The following is an 11,432-nucleotide window of genomic DNA, read 5'->3' as shown; positions in this document are numbered from 1 at the left end:
AAAGTTCGAACTGTGCAACTCTGCGACTTAATGCTTCTGTACAACAACTTCACTGAGCGGTTTTGTACATCGCCCCACTAAGACGGCGAATTTTAGCCCCACTAAGCGGCCACGAACATCGCCCCACGCAGCCGGCGAAGACGTACAGTTATAGAGATGTACTCTAAACTTACTCGGTGTTGCTTAGCGTGTAATATCAGCCTCGGATCCCGCCGATTGTCATTCGTCGAGGAGAGAATTGTTACAGATTGTCTGCTTAGAGAAAGCACAATGTAAGAAGGTCACTGTATGCAAGATGCATGCAACACGTGTGAACCTGTGTGTGTTAATTCATTCTATAGAGCCTTCCAGATCACAGTAACCCATGGCACTCACTGTGTTTGAGTGTATTACAATAAAAACGATGCTTGACTTGAAACTGCAGTCTGCCTGGTGTTTCGGGACTTGGGATTTTCTCTCTTTTTCTCTCAGAAGTCTTAAAAAGACCCCTATATGTAGAACAAATGCTCATTTAACAGTCCAAAATGAAAGATGGTTGTTATGTCCAGTATAAAGTAATATTTAATAAATTATATTACTGGGATAAAAAGTCAATTTGTGTCTTTTCTGCAGTTCATTCTGTCCAGTAATATTGAGTGGAATGCCTCTTAGTGGTCACTGTTGGAACTGCAGCCAGCAGGTTTAGTGAGAAACCTTCTCAGCATGGTTCAAACTCGGGAATTCCATTTACCAGATTGATGAGGTTTGGTTAGAGATCCTCTAAGGTCTTGTACATTAGTAATGAGGTAATTGTATTAAGAACTGAAGATGCCTCTTGGATAAGAGGTGAAAATCTTCAAAAAAAACCCCAACTTGAAGTCCAGTCGCCTTTTTCTCAAGCTCTTAAGACTAAAGGTAATTGTGTGGTTAAACTTAAAATTCAGGTTATTCGCCTTTGAAAATCTAAAAACTATTGCTATGATTCCCAAACCTTTTCCTGGGTTACTTTCCCCAAAAATATTTCTCCAACTCAATGGAAGGATCCAGAATAATTTAAGGTAAAAACGCATATCATCAGCCAATCTTTTGTGTAATTTATTTTGGTTTACGTAATTCCCTCATTCTAATTTCACTGATGCACCTCAGCCATCAGCGTTGGATGTGACATGTGCCCTGCTTTCTGCACTTACCACCTGAACCAAAGCATTTACAGTAGTGTAAACACACGTAAAGTAAATTTTAGATGGACATGCATACATACGTACACATCGATGGTTAGGGTTCAGAACCAGGGAAAAAAACACTGATAATCCCCTGATGTGTATCAATTGTGTCCAACATTAAAGGTAAATGACTAAACATCCTGACCTGATTCTCCCAGGAGTCTTGTGAAAACAGACAAGGTGGACAAGGAGGTGGACAAATGCTATAAAGACAAATGCTGTCAGATTTGATTTTATTTAAAGTCAGATTGCACTTGTTGACAATCTGATTAAACAATTGCAGAAATCACTGAGTCACTCATAGTGTGGTTTCTGTTCTGGCCACTGTCACATGTTTCCCTTGACTTCCCATCACGGTGTAGAGAAAGGAGATGATACATCTTTACTTGGTTGCTCCTGTAATAAAAAAGAGAAATTTAATGTGGATTTGATCAAATTTTCTTTAGACTAATCAGCACAGAAGGGACACAGTAACAACTGAAGATGTGCTGACTCTGTTTTACTCATACTCACTTCCATGAATCCAGATATGTTATGAATGATCACCCCCTCCCTGCTCTCCTGCTGTCTCCTCATCTTACTCGTCCTCCAGGCTTTCCCCACAATCAGCATGGAAACCACCAGCATGAGTCCTGCCACTGATCCAGCGATAGCTATGACTACAGTGGTGTTATTGACAGCTCCCTGTGGAGCTGCTTGATCTGCTGCCTTTATCGGTCTCTCATCACCATGGACGGCAGAGTCGGGCATAGGCTGCGGCTTCAACAAGTCCGATATATCTGAGGGAAGACAAGAAAACTATATTGTTGGGGTAGAAAGCTGTAAAATCTGAACACATCTAAGAGCCAGGCAATTATGTTGGAGCCTCTCCAAAAATGGCAAGGCTAACCAAACAGGGGTGGTTCATAATATTTGTCTCAGAATTGTAATTCTGATCAAAACATTGTGGTTCCCATCTGTTGTCTAAAATCTTCCTCACCTTCCAGACTGAAGAGGAAGAAGGCGTCGTCTCCTTTGATGAAGTATCTGCTCCTCAGTCTGTCGTGGGTGATGAAGCTACTTGTTCCTAACCCTGGGCCTCGATAGTAATAACTGCCATCAGACTCAGTTATTTTAGAGCCCACATACTTGGGATTGTCCCAGAAGAACTCAGTACCTGAAGAGAAAACATGGAAATGCAACAGCTTACTGAAAACCTGGAATGACTTGGCAAATAATTAGTTAACCTGTTGCCCTGCTTCTTACCATCAGAGGACATCCTCGCAGGGTCAGTTGTGATCATTCGGTTCATGTTCATGTGCTGCCTGATGTCGGACTGCTGATCCATCAAGGTCATGGTTATCTGGTGCCATGGACATGGCCACTTGAGATTGTCGTCATTAGGGCCTGAGGTCAGGTGGAAGAAGATGGCCATATACCCTGGATTGCTGCTTTGTCCGTTTAGGTACACACCTATCTGAAGAGGACAGGGCAATATGAAGTACTGAGAACTTTAAAGGTAGAGACGAGCACTTTGTAGCTACCACAAGGTTTGCACTTTCCATGTTCATTACCTAATGTACACCGGTTCAAAAACCTTTTGTTTTTCTACCATTTGAAAAGGACAGGCTCTAAAATAGTGACTAAATGTATTTGAATATCATAAATAGACAAAAATTGTGTTATTTTTTTAATATGGAGCACCGTACTTTGAAGTGTTTCCAGTTATTTTTAATGCAACAGAATTAAAAAGATATATAAATATCAAATAGCAATTAATAGTAATTTACCTGGAAGGTGTAACCTGTTGGTGACAAGAAGCGAGGGCTGTCCATTCTCCTTCCAGCTGGTGTGGTGGCCAGCAGCTCGTTGATGCCACGGATGTGCCAGATGTGATGAGGACACTTTGTGGATGACAGGTTAATGTCATCCAAAGAGAAACCTCCCTTTGATGGATTCATTCCCCTCACGCCCTCGAAAACCACTCGCGCCTTCTGTGTCACATTCAGGTTGATGTTATGCAGCTCCCAGGAGCCCATGACACCTCCTACAACGATGGAAAAACAGATGTTAACTCTTAATTTATCAATTATGTCCAAACTTTAACACATCCGTGTATAAAGTTTTTCATTCATTTAAAACTCAGTTTAATTGTTCTTTTTACAAATCTCGGTTAAATGTATTGATGCTTTCGCTAAGTGTCACCAAATTCAGAACTTTCCAAATCACACCTTTAACAATAACCTTCACAATCACAACTCAGTCTGTATGTCATTTCTTACCTGAAATGCTGTGGAAGAGCTTCATTTTCCCGTTGGGGTTGGCCTTGTCGTACTCTCTCACCCAGATGTTGAGAACATCATCGTCTGCCCCGGAGTTATAGAGGAAGAACTGCAGACACTGGGGTCCAGATTTGGGATAAAGCCAGCGACTCTCCAGAAAAGCGCGCTCGCCAGGTTGTGCAGAGGCTGTGCTGAAGTGCATGAAGTAACCTTTCCCTGGGCAGCAAAAGTCAGTGGTGATATTAAGTATCAACATTGTGATGTTACAGTAAATCTGGTTGCCTGTGAATGACAAATAATTGTTGAAATACTGTATTTCAAACAACCACAGATGCTTGATTCATCTCTCTTCTTTTTAAGACATCTGCTTCTTCTTTTGTCTTTTTCTTTTGCCCAGTTTCCTCAGATTTTTTAAGGACTCATTGGACAACATCTTGAGATATGCCAAATTATCAGCTAATTGAGAATCAACTTCTTGGTGCAAAAACATAATTTTGTGCCTGTCAAACTGTTATCTTTAGTATTTTTCCTAGGTTCGACTAAAGAATTTGAAACAAATTATGTGTTTTTGCAACAGACTTCTAGTAACAAAGTTCCTACAGGTACAATTTAAATGGTTTCTTTGCTAAATTTTCTGTTTTGTGTAGACACAACACTAGTTCATCGAATTAGTTAATTGCTTTTTATGCTTAAATGAATAATAGGTCAGTGGTTAGTGGTTCAACAAACAACAAAGCATTCTGCTTACAGTGGTCTTGTAGAATATTGGACTGAAACTGAGTGAAAAAGTAGCCAATGACGAAAGAAAAACTTTGAAAGACCTTCAGAAAGCATGAAAAATGATTGCTCAACACCACTTAAAAAATCAGAAGATGGACTCAAATTTAGATTATTTGATATTATTATTTTGATTATGGAATCAAAATATAAAGAAATTAGGAGTGTCATGAGAGTTTTGCCAAGCATTGTACAGACTAGGCAGTAGCAGTAGTAGCTAGAGGGTACTACCTCAGTAGCAAGCAGTTGTGCACCTTAAAGGTACAATAAAGTACTTTATTTTCTGAATGTGTTAAATCTTTCACATTGATGAACCTTCCAGATCTGTTTTTGAAGTCCTACAAACATTTTTTTCATTGCTTTCTCTACATAACAACAGGATATAGGTTTGAAGACTCTTAGCAGGCATCAGTTTTTATTCTCTTGATGTACCACTGGTATTAAAGCACTGGGATACTGGGTTTGTATTTTTGTTGTTAGCACAGCAGTAGTTCAACTTAATGAATAGAAAAGCAAATAAAGAATGATTCTCTCTTTTAGTGAGATCAGTATCGAAGCATTTTATCCTTGTCAAGTTTATCATATAAACACTTTCAAGTTATTTTTCTAACAAACTAAGCGTGTTTTTGTGAAAACAATAAATCCCTTTATCTTGATTCCAGTCTGAACTTTGCACAGGTCACTGCTGTAAATCACCTCGGATCTCTTTGTTTTTCAGATACATGTAACCAAAGCAGTAACTCTTAACTCAGATAAGAGCACACAGGTAATCATTCCTTGGAACTCTGCTCAACATCTCTCCTCAGACATCCCCACCCTCCACAAACCAGAGTCCAGTTTTTGAAAGTGCACTAAATGTTTTTGTAGTGCAAACTATTCATTTAACTAAGGGAGAACTGTTGGGATTAAGAATCCCTTTGTGCATGGAAGGATCCTTCCATGAAGGCTTAGCATAATAACACACATTTTTGTGATTATTCATGGTTACCTTTGCATTGTCCCAAATTGGTGAAATCAGTCTGAGGTCCTCCAGCCACTGAAGCAAGCTGCTCCCACTTTGCATCGCCAGAGCCCTGAATCATCCCGCAGATGTTCTCCTCCTCAAAATTACAGCTGTCCACAAAGGTGGAAGATGTGGCTGTTGAGAGGAAGCAGTCACACTTTCACTGCTCAAAGGATTTTCCCTCTTTACAAAAAATACGTTTTGACTTTGAGGAAAAAAGACGGCTAAAATTGAGAAATAAGCAAAAAGGAGAGGAAGCTGACACTTTTAATATAATGTAATATTTGGCAGGTTTTTTAGGTTTATTGGTATTTCATAATCAATATATTCTAATTATATTATATCATAGTATAATATTTTTGTTTTATGGAAACTTGTTATGCAAGAGTTATTGATGTGCTCCGCTCTCATCAGCTGTGTTATCAGAGATCCAAGTTTTATTGGGCTACATTGAAGTCTGTTAAAAAGAAACAATGTGCTGATAAAGAGCCTGACAACTAAGTTGTGATAATTCAGATAAACAGCAAGAGTACAACCATCCACATGTGGCTATATTATGTATCATAATAGTACAAAAGGCTTCTAGGTCTAGTAAACAACTCGCAGACTTCCAGAGCACCTGTGTGTTTACCTGAAGACAGGAAACAAATCGGCACCTGCGCCGATCACCTGTGCCTTATATAACAGTAGCGTGAGGAAAGTTAATCTGTTGATTAAACTATGGCTTACTATTAAACTATGAAGACTGATTGTGGTTTATTGTCCAAGATTATCAGTGTATAATCTCATCATTTTCTGCCAGACAGACTTTAATCTGTGGAACACTGCTTGGTTATCATTGGACATTGGTTTTAATGAACTGATTCAATTTATCGTTTGTTCAAAGTGCCATCGGTCACATTCAATATACGTGTAGAATTTTTGGCTATTGTTTTACAACAACACCCATGATGTGTTATGAATTTGAATATTGTTTCCCATCTTCATGCTTCTTCCCTACTTGATGCTCAGCTGATGATGACTTAAGAAAAATAGGAAGATGTAAAAATGAGCTAGATATGCTTTCTCTGCACACTGAACACAAAGAGCAAATGTTTCTTTCATGCTTTGTTTCATGATCTGTGCTTAGACATCTTTAGAGTTCTTACTTGGAATCTCTTTGCTTTAGTAAATAACACATGAAGTGAAAGGAGATTTTCAGTTCTGTTTGTCTGCTACACTATGCACAAATTACCACATGAATTTTGCAGAACTTGTTGTTTGGGTTGAGTATGGGTAAATTTTAAATTTCCTTGCCATAATTGTCTAAATTGTTGGAAAATGCTCAAAGAGTCACCACAAAGTCAAAGGAGTTTGCAAAGAAAAGCGTCTGGACTTCTTTAAGTTGCTTGAAGACGTTTCACCTCTGATCCGAGAAGCTTCTTCAGTTCTAAGGTCAAATGGCCGAGAGTCCCAGATTTAAACCCAGTGGGAGTATCCCCCCAAAGAGGGACAAAGGACCCCCTGATGATCCTCTAATCACATGAGCCAAGGTGTGAAAGCGGGTGTGGGACCTAATCAGCCAGAGTTTCGGGTGAGCTCATTGTGAAACCTGGCCCCACCTTGTCGTGTGAATTCCTGAGGAATTCACAAACCTGGCCCCACCTTGTCATGTGAATTCCTCAGGAATTCACAAATCTGGCCCCACCTTATATAACACTGTACAGTGTAGCGTGAGGAAAGTTAATCTGTTGATTAAACTATGGTTTACTATTAAACTATGAAGACTGATTGTGGTTTATTGTCCAAGATTATCATTGTATAATCTCATCATTTTCTGCCAGACAGACTTTAATCTGTGGAACACTGCTTGGTTATCATTGGACATTGGTTTTAATGAACTGATTCAATTTATTGTTTGTTCAAAGTGCCATCGGTCACTGTAGATTCAATATACGTGTAGAATTTTTGGCCATTTGACCTTAGAACTGAAGAAGCTTCTCGGATGACTAAAGAGATTTCTTATTGCATGACATGATTAGTATTTCATTTGGTTAAACATAGTTCTAAGAAAAAAAGGCCATTAACACTTAATTTATGACATTAATAGTTCATTAGCACTCACTAGTTTTTGTGGTGTGAAATGTTTTCTTCCTTACCTTTGAATATTCTGTATTGTTTCTGCATTTCTTGTACTATTTGTGATTCATTTCTGACAAGTTGTCATGACTCACTGCAGTTGTAGAGGCGGTTGAGCTTAGTTAGGTCACTAGAACTGAACCCCATCCTCTGGCCAATCACATCCATGAAGTGGGGGATCTTTGTGACGATGGTTGGCTCTGAGCCGATGCTGAAGGCCGTTTTGCTGTAGTGCATCACAGAACCATAGTCATAGGGAACACCCAGTGCGCTGGACACTGTGTCATCATATGTGTTGAAGTTGTGCTCTTTACCTGAGGAATACCAGGAAGAAATTACCCTTATTTGACACAATATTTCAGTTGTCTGTCATTATTCTGACAACAGGGATATAAGGAAAACACAAACTCCTAATGGTTGTATAATCTAATTCTAGATTAAATGAGGTATAATTCACACTTGTCACTCTTACCGGACTGAATCTGATTCCAAATGATATTGACGTAGTCGTCACGGTCAGCTCTGGACTGTTCGTGCCAGAAGCCGAGAGCATGCAGGAACTCATGTTCAACTGTTCCCAGACTATCACAGTTACTACCAATGGAAAGCTGCTGCTTCCCCACATGCCGGTTGCCAACAGAGGAGAAGCATCTGTAGAGGAAGAAATCTAGATGTACAAATCTCTAAACACGCAGATCTCCAGTCTTCCAGGCTCAACTCACAAACTGCGTGACTATTAGCAGAAGGCAAACTGGTAATACAATTAAAGCCACCACTAATAATGTAATTTATCACTTAATTATTATCTTTTATTTTTAGATTTTGTTATTGATTTCATTTACCACTTACTGGTTATGTCAAGTGTTATGAATTATGTCTATTTATGTCACTAAGTTGTGTAAGAGTTTATGAATATATTTTGTATCATAAACCATAGTAATATATATATATATATATATATATATATATATATTTTTTTTTTTTTTTTTTTTTTAAATATATAATAGTACCATATTTCTAGGGAATGGGCATGGAAACGATTACCAAATGTTATCGTAGTTTCTTTAACAAGCCACCTGTTGGTTGAAGGCTGACTCACCCATTGCCTTTAAAAACAGAGATATAGTTCTCCTCTCCTTTCCACGGCGAGAAATCAATGCAGGTCTTCAGTCTGTACTGATCAAAAGCCTTCAGGATCACCCCCTTTGCATTCATCTCTACAAAGTGCAAAATAACATAGAGAAGCATAATGATTTGGTGCATAGAGTCATAAGTGCTGTGAATGGGAGTTTCCAGAATGTCTTACCCAGGCTGTCCTCTAAGTAGTAGGGGATGATTGTTGGCCAGCGATATTGATCACCTATGATAGAGTTTCTGCCGGATGTCTAAAGGGAAACACGAATACTGTTATGTTGTAAAAATACCAGCTAAGCCAATGAACCCTATTTTATCCAGCTTCAAGACTCTAATAATTACTAAAATTTAAAAAATTAATTTTATGATGTAATATGACTTGAAACTAGTGTTCGAGCCTATAATGAAAACTACAAACAACTGGATGTTTTTTTGCAAGCAGAAGAGACACCATCTGCGTGCCATTAAAGAAATATGCAGATTTAAAGGAGAGAAATAAAACAAAACACAGCTTGCAACAACCAAGGTCACAACACAGGAAATTTAATTAAAATTTAAACACAAGAAACAAATGACTATCAAAATAAAACAGGAAGCGACTAAATAGGAAATCTCTATCATCTTGGACAAAGATTTGGCAAGATACAGGAAGACACTAGGAACGCTAGACTAATTAAAACACAAACAATCAAAATTCTAAATAATCCTAAACACTAACAGAAACAAGATTACAAAGATGGTAAAAACTCAAGACTTAACACAGTGGCACTACTAAAATACAGAAAAACCCAAAAGAAATAAAAATATAAAACTCAGGAGTTTCATGACAAAGGATAAACTCACTTTTTCCTGATTAATATCTCCTTCCAACAGGTCCAGCCCAGCCGCTAAAGAGAAAAAAATAAAATAATTTCACCGACTCCTCAGAGAGAGATTATCAAGCAAAATGAAACAAGAACAGTGAACAAGAACAAACCTTCATTGATGTTAATGATGTCCCAGTCATGGCCTTCGTCAACATCAATTTCTGCAGGTAAGGAATCAGTGATAATAAGATAAAAGACCTGTGAACTCTAATAACATGAACGCAGAATTGGCTGAAAATGGTTGTTTTACTAAAGCATTAATATCCAGACAAGAGTAATACAAAGAAGTATATGGAACAGTGACATTATAAGTTCAACAGTCCTCTAAAACACTTCTGGGGTGTAAAATTGTAATTCTGCCCTTCAGTAACATCACCACCTAAAATATATTGTTTAGCTCACCTGTATCACCGGTTAGTTTGGCTGCTGTCTGTAAAGTAAATTAGAAGGCACAATAATCAATCAACAGAGAAAACTTTAATATTATCCACGTGAAACTGAATGGACTCAAATCCTGCCTGGAAATGTAATAGATACTTTTATTGTATCCACATGAAGAGGTTTCTCTTACCAATCCCAGAGCAAACAGCAGAATGATCCACCTGAGGTTCATGGTTCCAGCTGCAGGGCGATGCTCTCTGAAGACCTGCTGTGGCTCAAGTAAAGCTGTTAACCTGCTTTTGTGCAGAAGATTTTCATGATCATTTTATGACTCAGGTTGTTAAAGATTGTGTGGTTACATAATTCATTATTAATTCCATCCATCCATTTTCTACTGCTTATCTGAGTTCAACTCATGGGGCAGGAATCCAAACACTTATCTGGTGTTGTTGGAGCGACAGTAAATAACAGGTTTGAATTTTTGAAGTTTAATACAGTAGAGAAGCACAGGAGAGGCTCACAGATGCAGATGCGGCTTTACCTCGGAGAGACAGTGACACAGATTTAAGATAAGATAAGATAAGATAAGATAAGATAAGATAAGACTTCATTGATCCCACGACGGGGAAATTTTTTGCGTTACCTCAGCTCAGGTACAGATATCAGAAGGAAATACAAAAATACAAATAAGTACAACCAATGAAAAAAAGTAAGATAATACACTATATACAACGGTAGCATACACAGTATGTGATTATGGATATGGTTGGAAATATGCAAGACATAAACTATATAGTTTAGCATAACTATTGTACCACTACTATTCCTATGTATAGACATGTACACACATGTACGCGCTAAATATACATATGTATACATATACATACATATATACCTGCACATGTCCATACACATAGAAGGTCCATTATGCATGAAGTGGTGACCATGGATGCTCACAGTGTCCAGTGACTAATGACATCGTGATTGAGGAGTTATAGAGTCTAACTGCTGTTGGGATGAATGATCTGCGAAAGCGCTCCTTCCTGTAGTGAGGGTGTTTCAGTCTCTGACTAAAGGAGCTGCTCAGCACACTCACATACTCATGCAGTGGGGTGCACCACTTTGTCAATCCTGCTCCTGTCCCTGTCCGTGCATCCACTCCCCCAGCAGGCCTCTGCATAGAAAAGGGCAGATGCTACCACAGTGTCATAGAATGTCCTTAATAGAGTCCTGCAGACTCCGAAGGACCTCAGTCTCCTCAGCAGGTGGAGTCGACTCTGGCCCTTCTTATACAGGATGTCTGTATTTGTAGTCTAGTCCAGTTTATTGTTGAGGTGAACACCCAGATACTTGTAAGAGTCCACTATATCAATGTCTTTCCCTTGTATGTTCACCGGTGTTGTAGGGGGTGACTTCCTCCTGAAGTCTATGATCATCTCCTTTGTCTTGCCGGCATTGATTTGGAGTGCGTTGGTCTCACACCAGCCAACAAAGTCACTGATGACCCCCCTGTATTCCTGATCATTCCTGTCTGATATGCATCCAATGATGGCTGTATCATCTGAGAACTTCTGTAGATGGCAATCGTCCAAATTATAACAGAAGTCTGAAGTGTAAAGGCTGAACAGGAATGGTGAGAGAATCGTGTCCTGTGGTGCCCCCGTGCTGCAGATTACCACACACAGTCATG

General features: G+C 38.9%; 1 protein-coding gene across 1 annotated transcript; it reads right to left on the bottom strand.

Annotated features, from left to right (window-relative positions):
* Positions 1 to 1,427: 1,427 nt before the first annotated feature.
* LOC134620794 (meprin A subunit beta-like) lies at positions 1,428 to 10,517 on the bottom strand. Its single transcript, XM_063467089.1, has 15 exons — positions 9,933 to 10,517; positions 9,764 to 9,791; positions 9,472 to 9,522; positions 9,339 to 9,382; positions 8,668 to 8,746; positions 8,461 to 8,578; positions 7,834 to 8,012; positions 7,457 to 7,675; positions 5,229 to 5,378; positions 3,464 to 3,679; positions 2,972 to 3,228; positions 2,448 to 2,658; positions 2,182 to 2,358; positions 1,716 to 1,981; positions 1,428 to 1,598 (listed from the first exon to the last, which is right to left on the bottom strand). The coding sequence occupies exons 1-15, from the start codon at positions 9,972 to 9,974 to the stop codon at positions 1,554 to 1,556; spliced, it is 2,082 nt and encodes a 693-aa protein (XP_063323159.1). The 5' UTR covers positions 9,975 to 10,517; the 3' UTR covers positions 1,428 to 1,553.
* Positions 10,518 to 11,432: the final 915 nt, after the last annotated feature.

The sequence above is a fragment of the Pelmatolapia mariae genome, linkage group LG23 (assembly GCF_036321145.2).
Source record: "Pelmatolapia mariae isolate MD_Pm_ZW linkage group LG23, Pm_UMD_F_2, whole genome shotgun sequence".
NCBI classification, from domain to species: domain Eukaryota; kingdom Metazoa; phylum Chordata; class Actinopteri; order Cichliformes; family Cichlidae; genus Pelmatolapia; species Pelmatolapia mariae.
Note: the sequence above shows the minus strand (reverse complement) of the source record. Positions and strands in the feature narration are given on the sequence as shown.

Coding starts and splice junctions, on each gene's coding strand:
- LOC134620794 (XM_063467089.1), bottom strand. CDS start 9,974: ATGAACCTCAGGTGGATCATTCTGCTGTTTGCTCTGGGATTG. Junction 5,379..7,456: donor CAACCGCCTCTACAACTGCA/GTGAGTCATGAC, acceptor TCCTCTCAACAG/CCACATCTTCCACCTTTGTG. Junction 1,599..1,715: donor ACATATCTGGATTCATGGAA/GTGAGTATGAGT, acceptor TTTTTATTACAG/GAGCAACCAAGTAAAGATGT.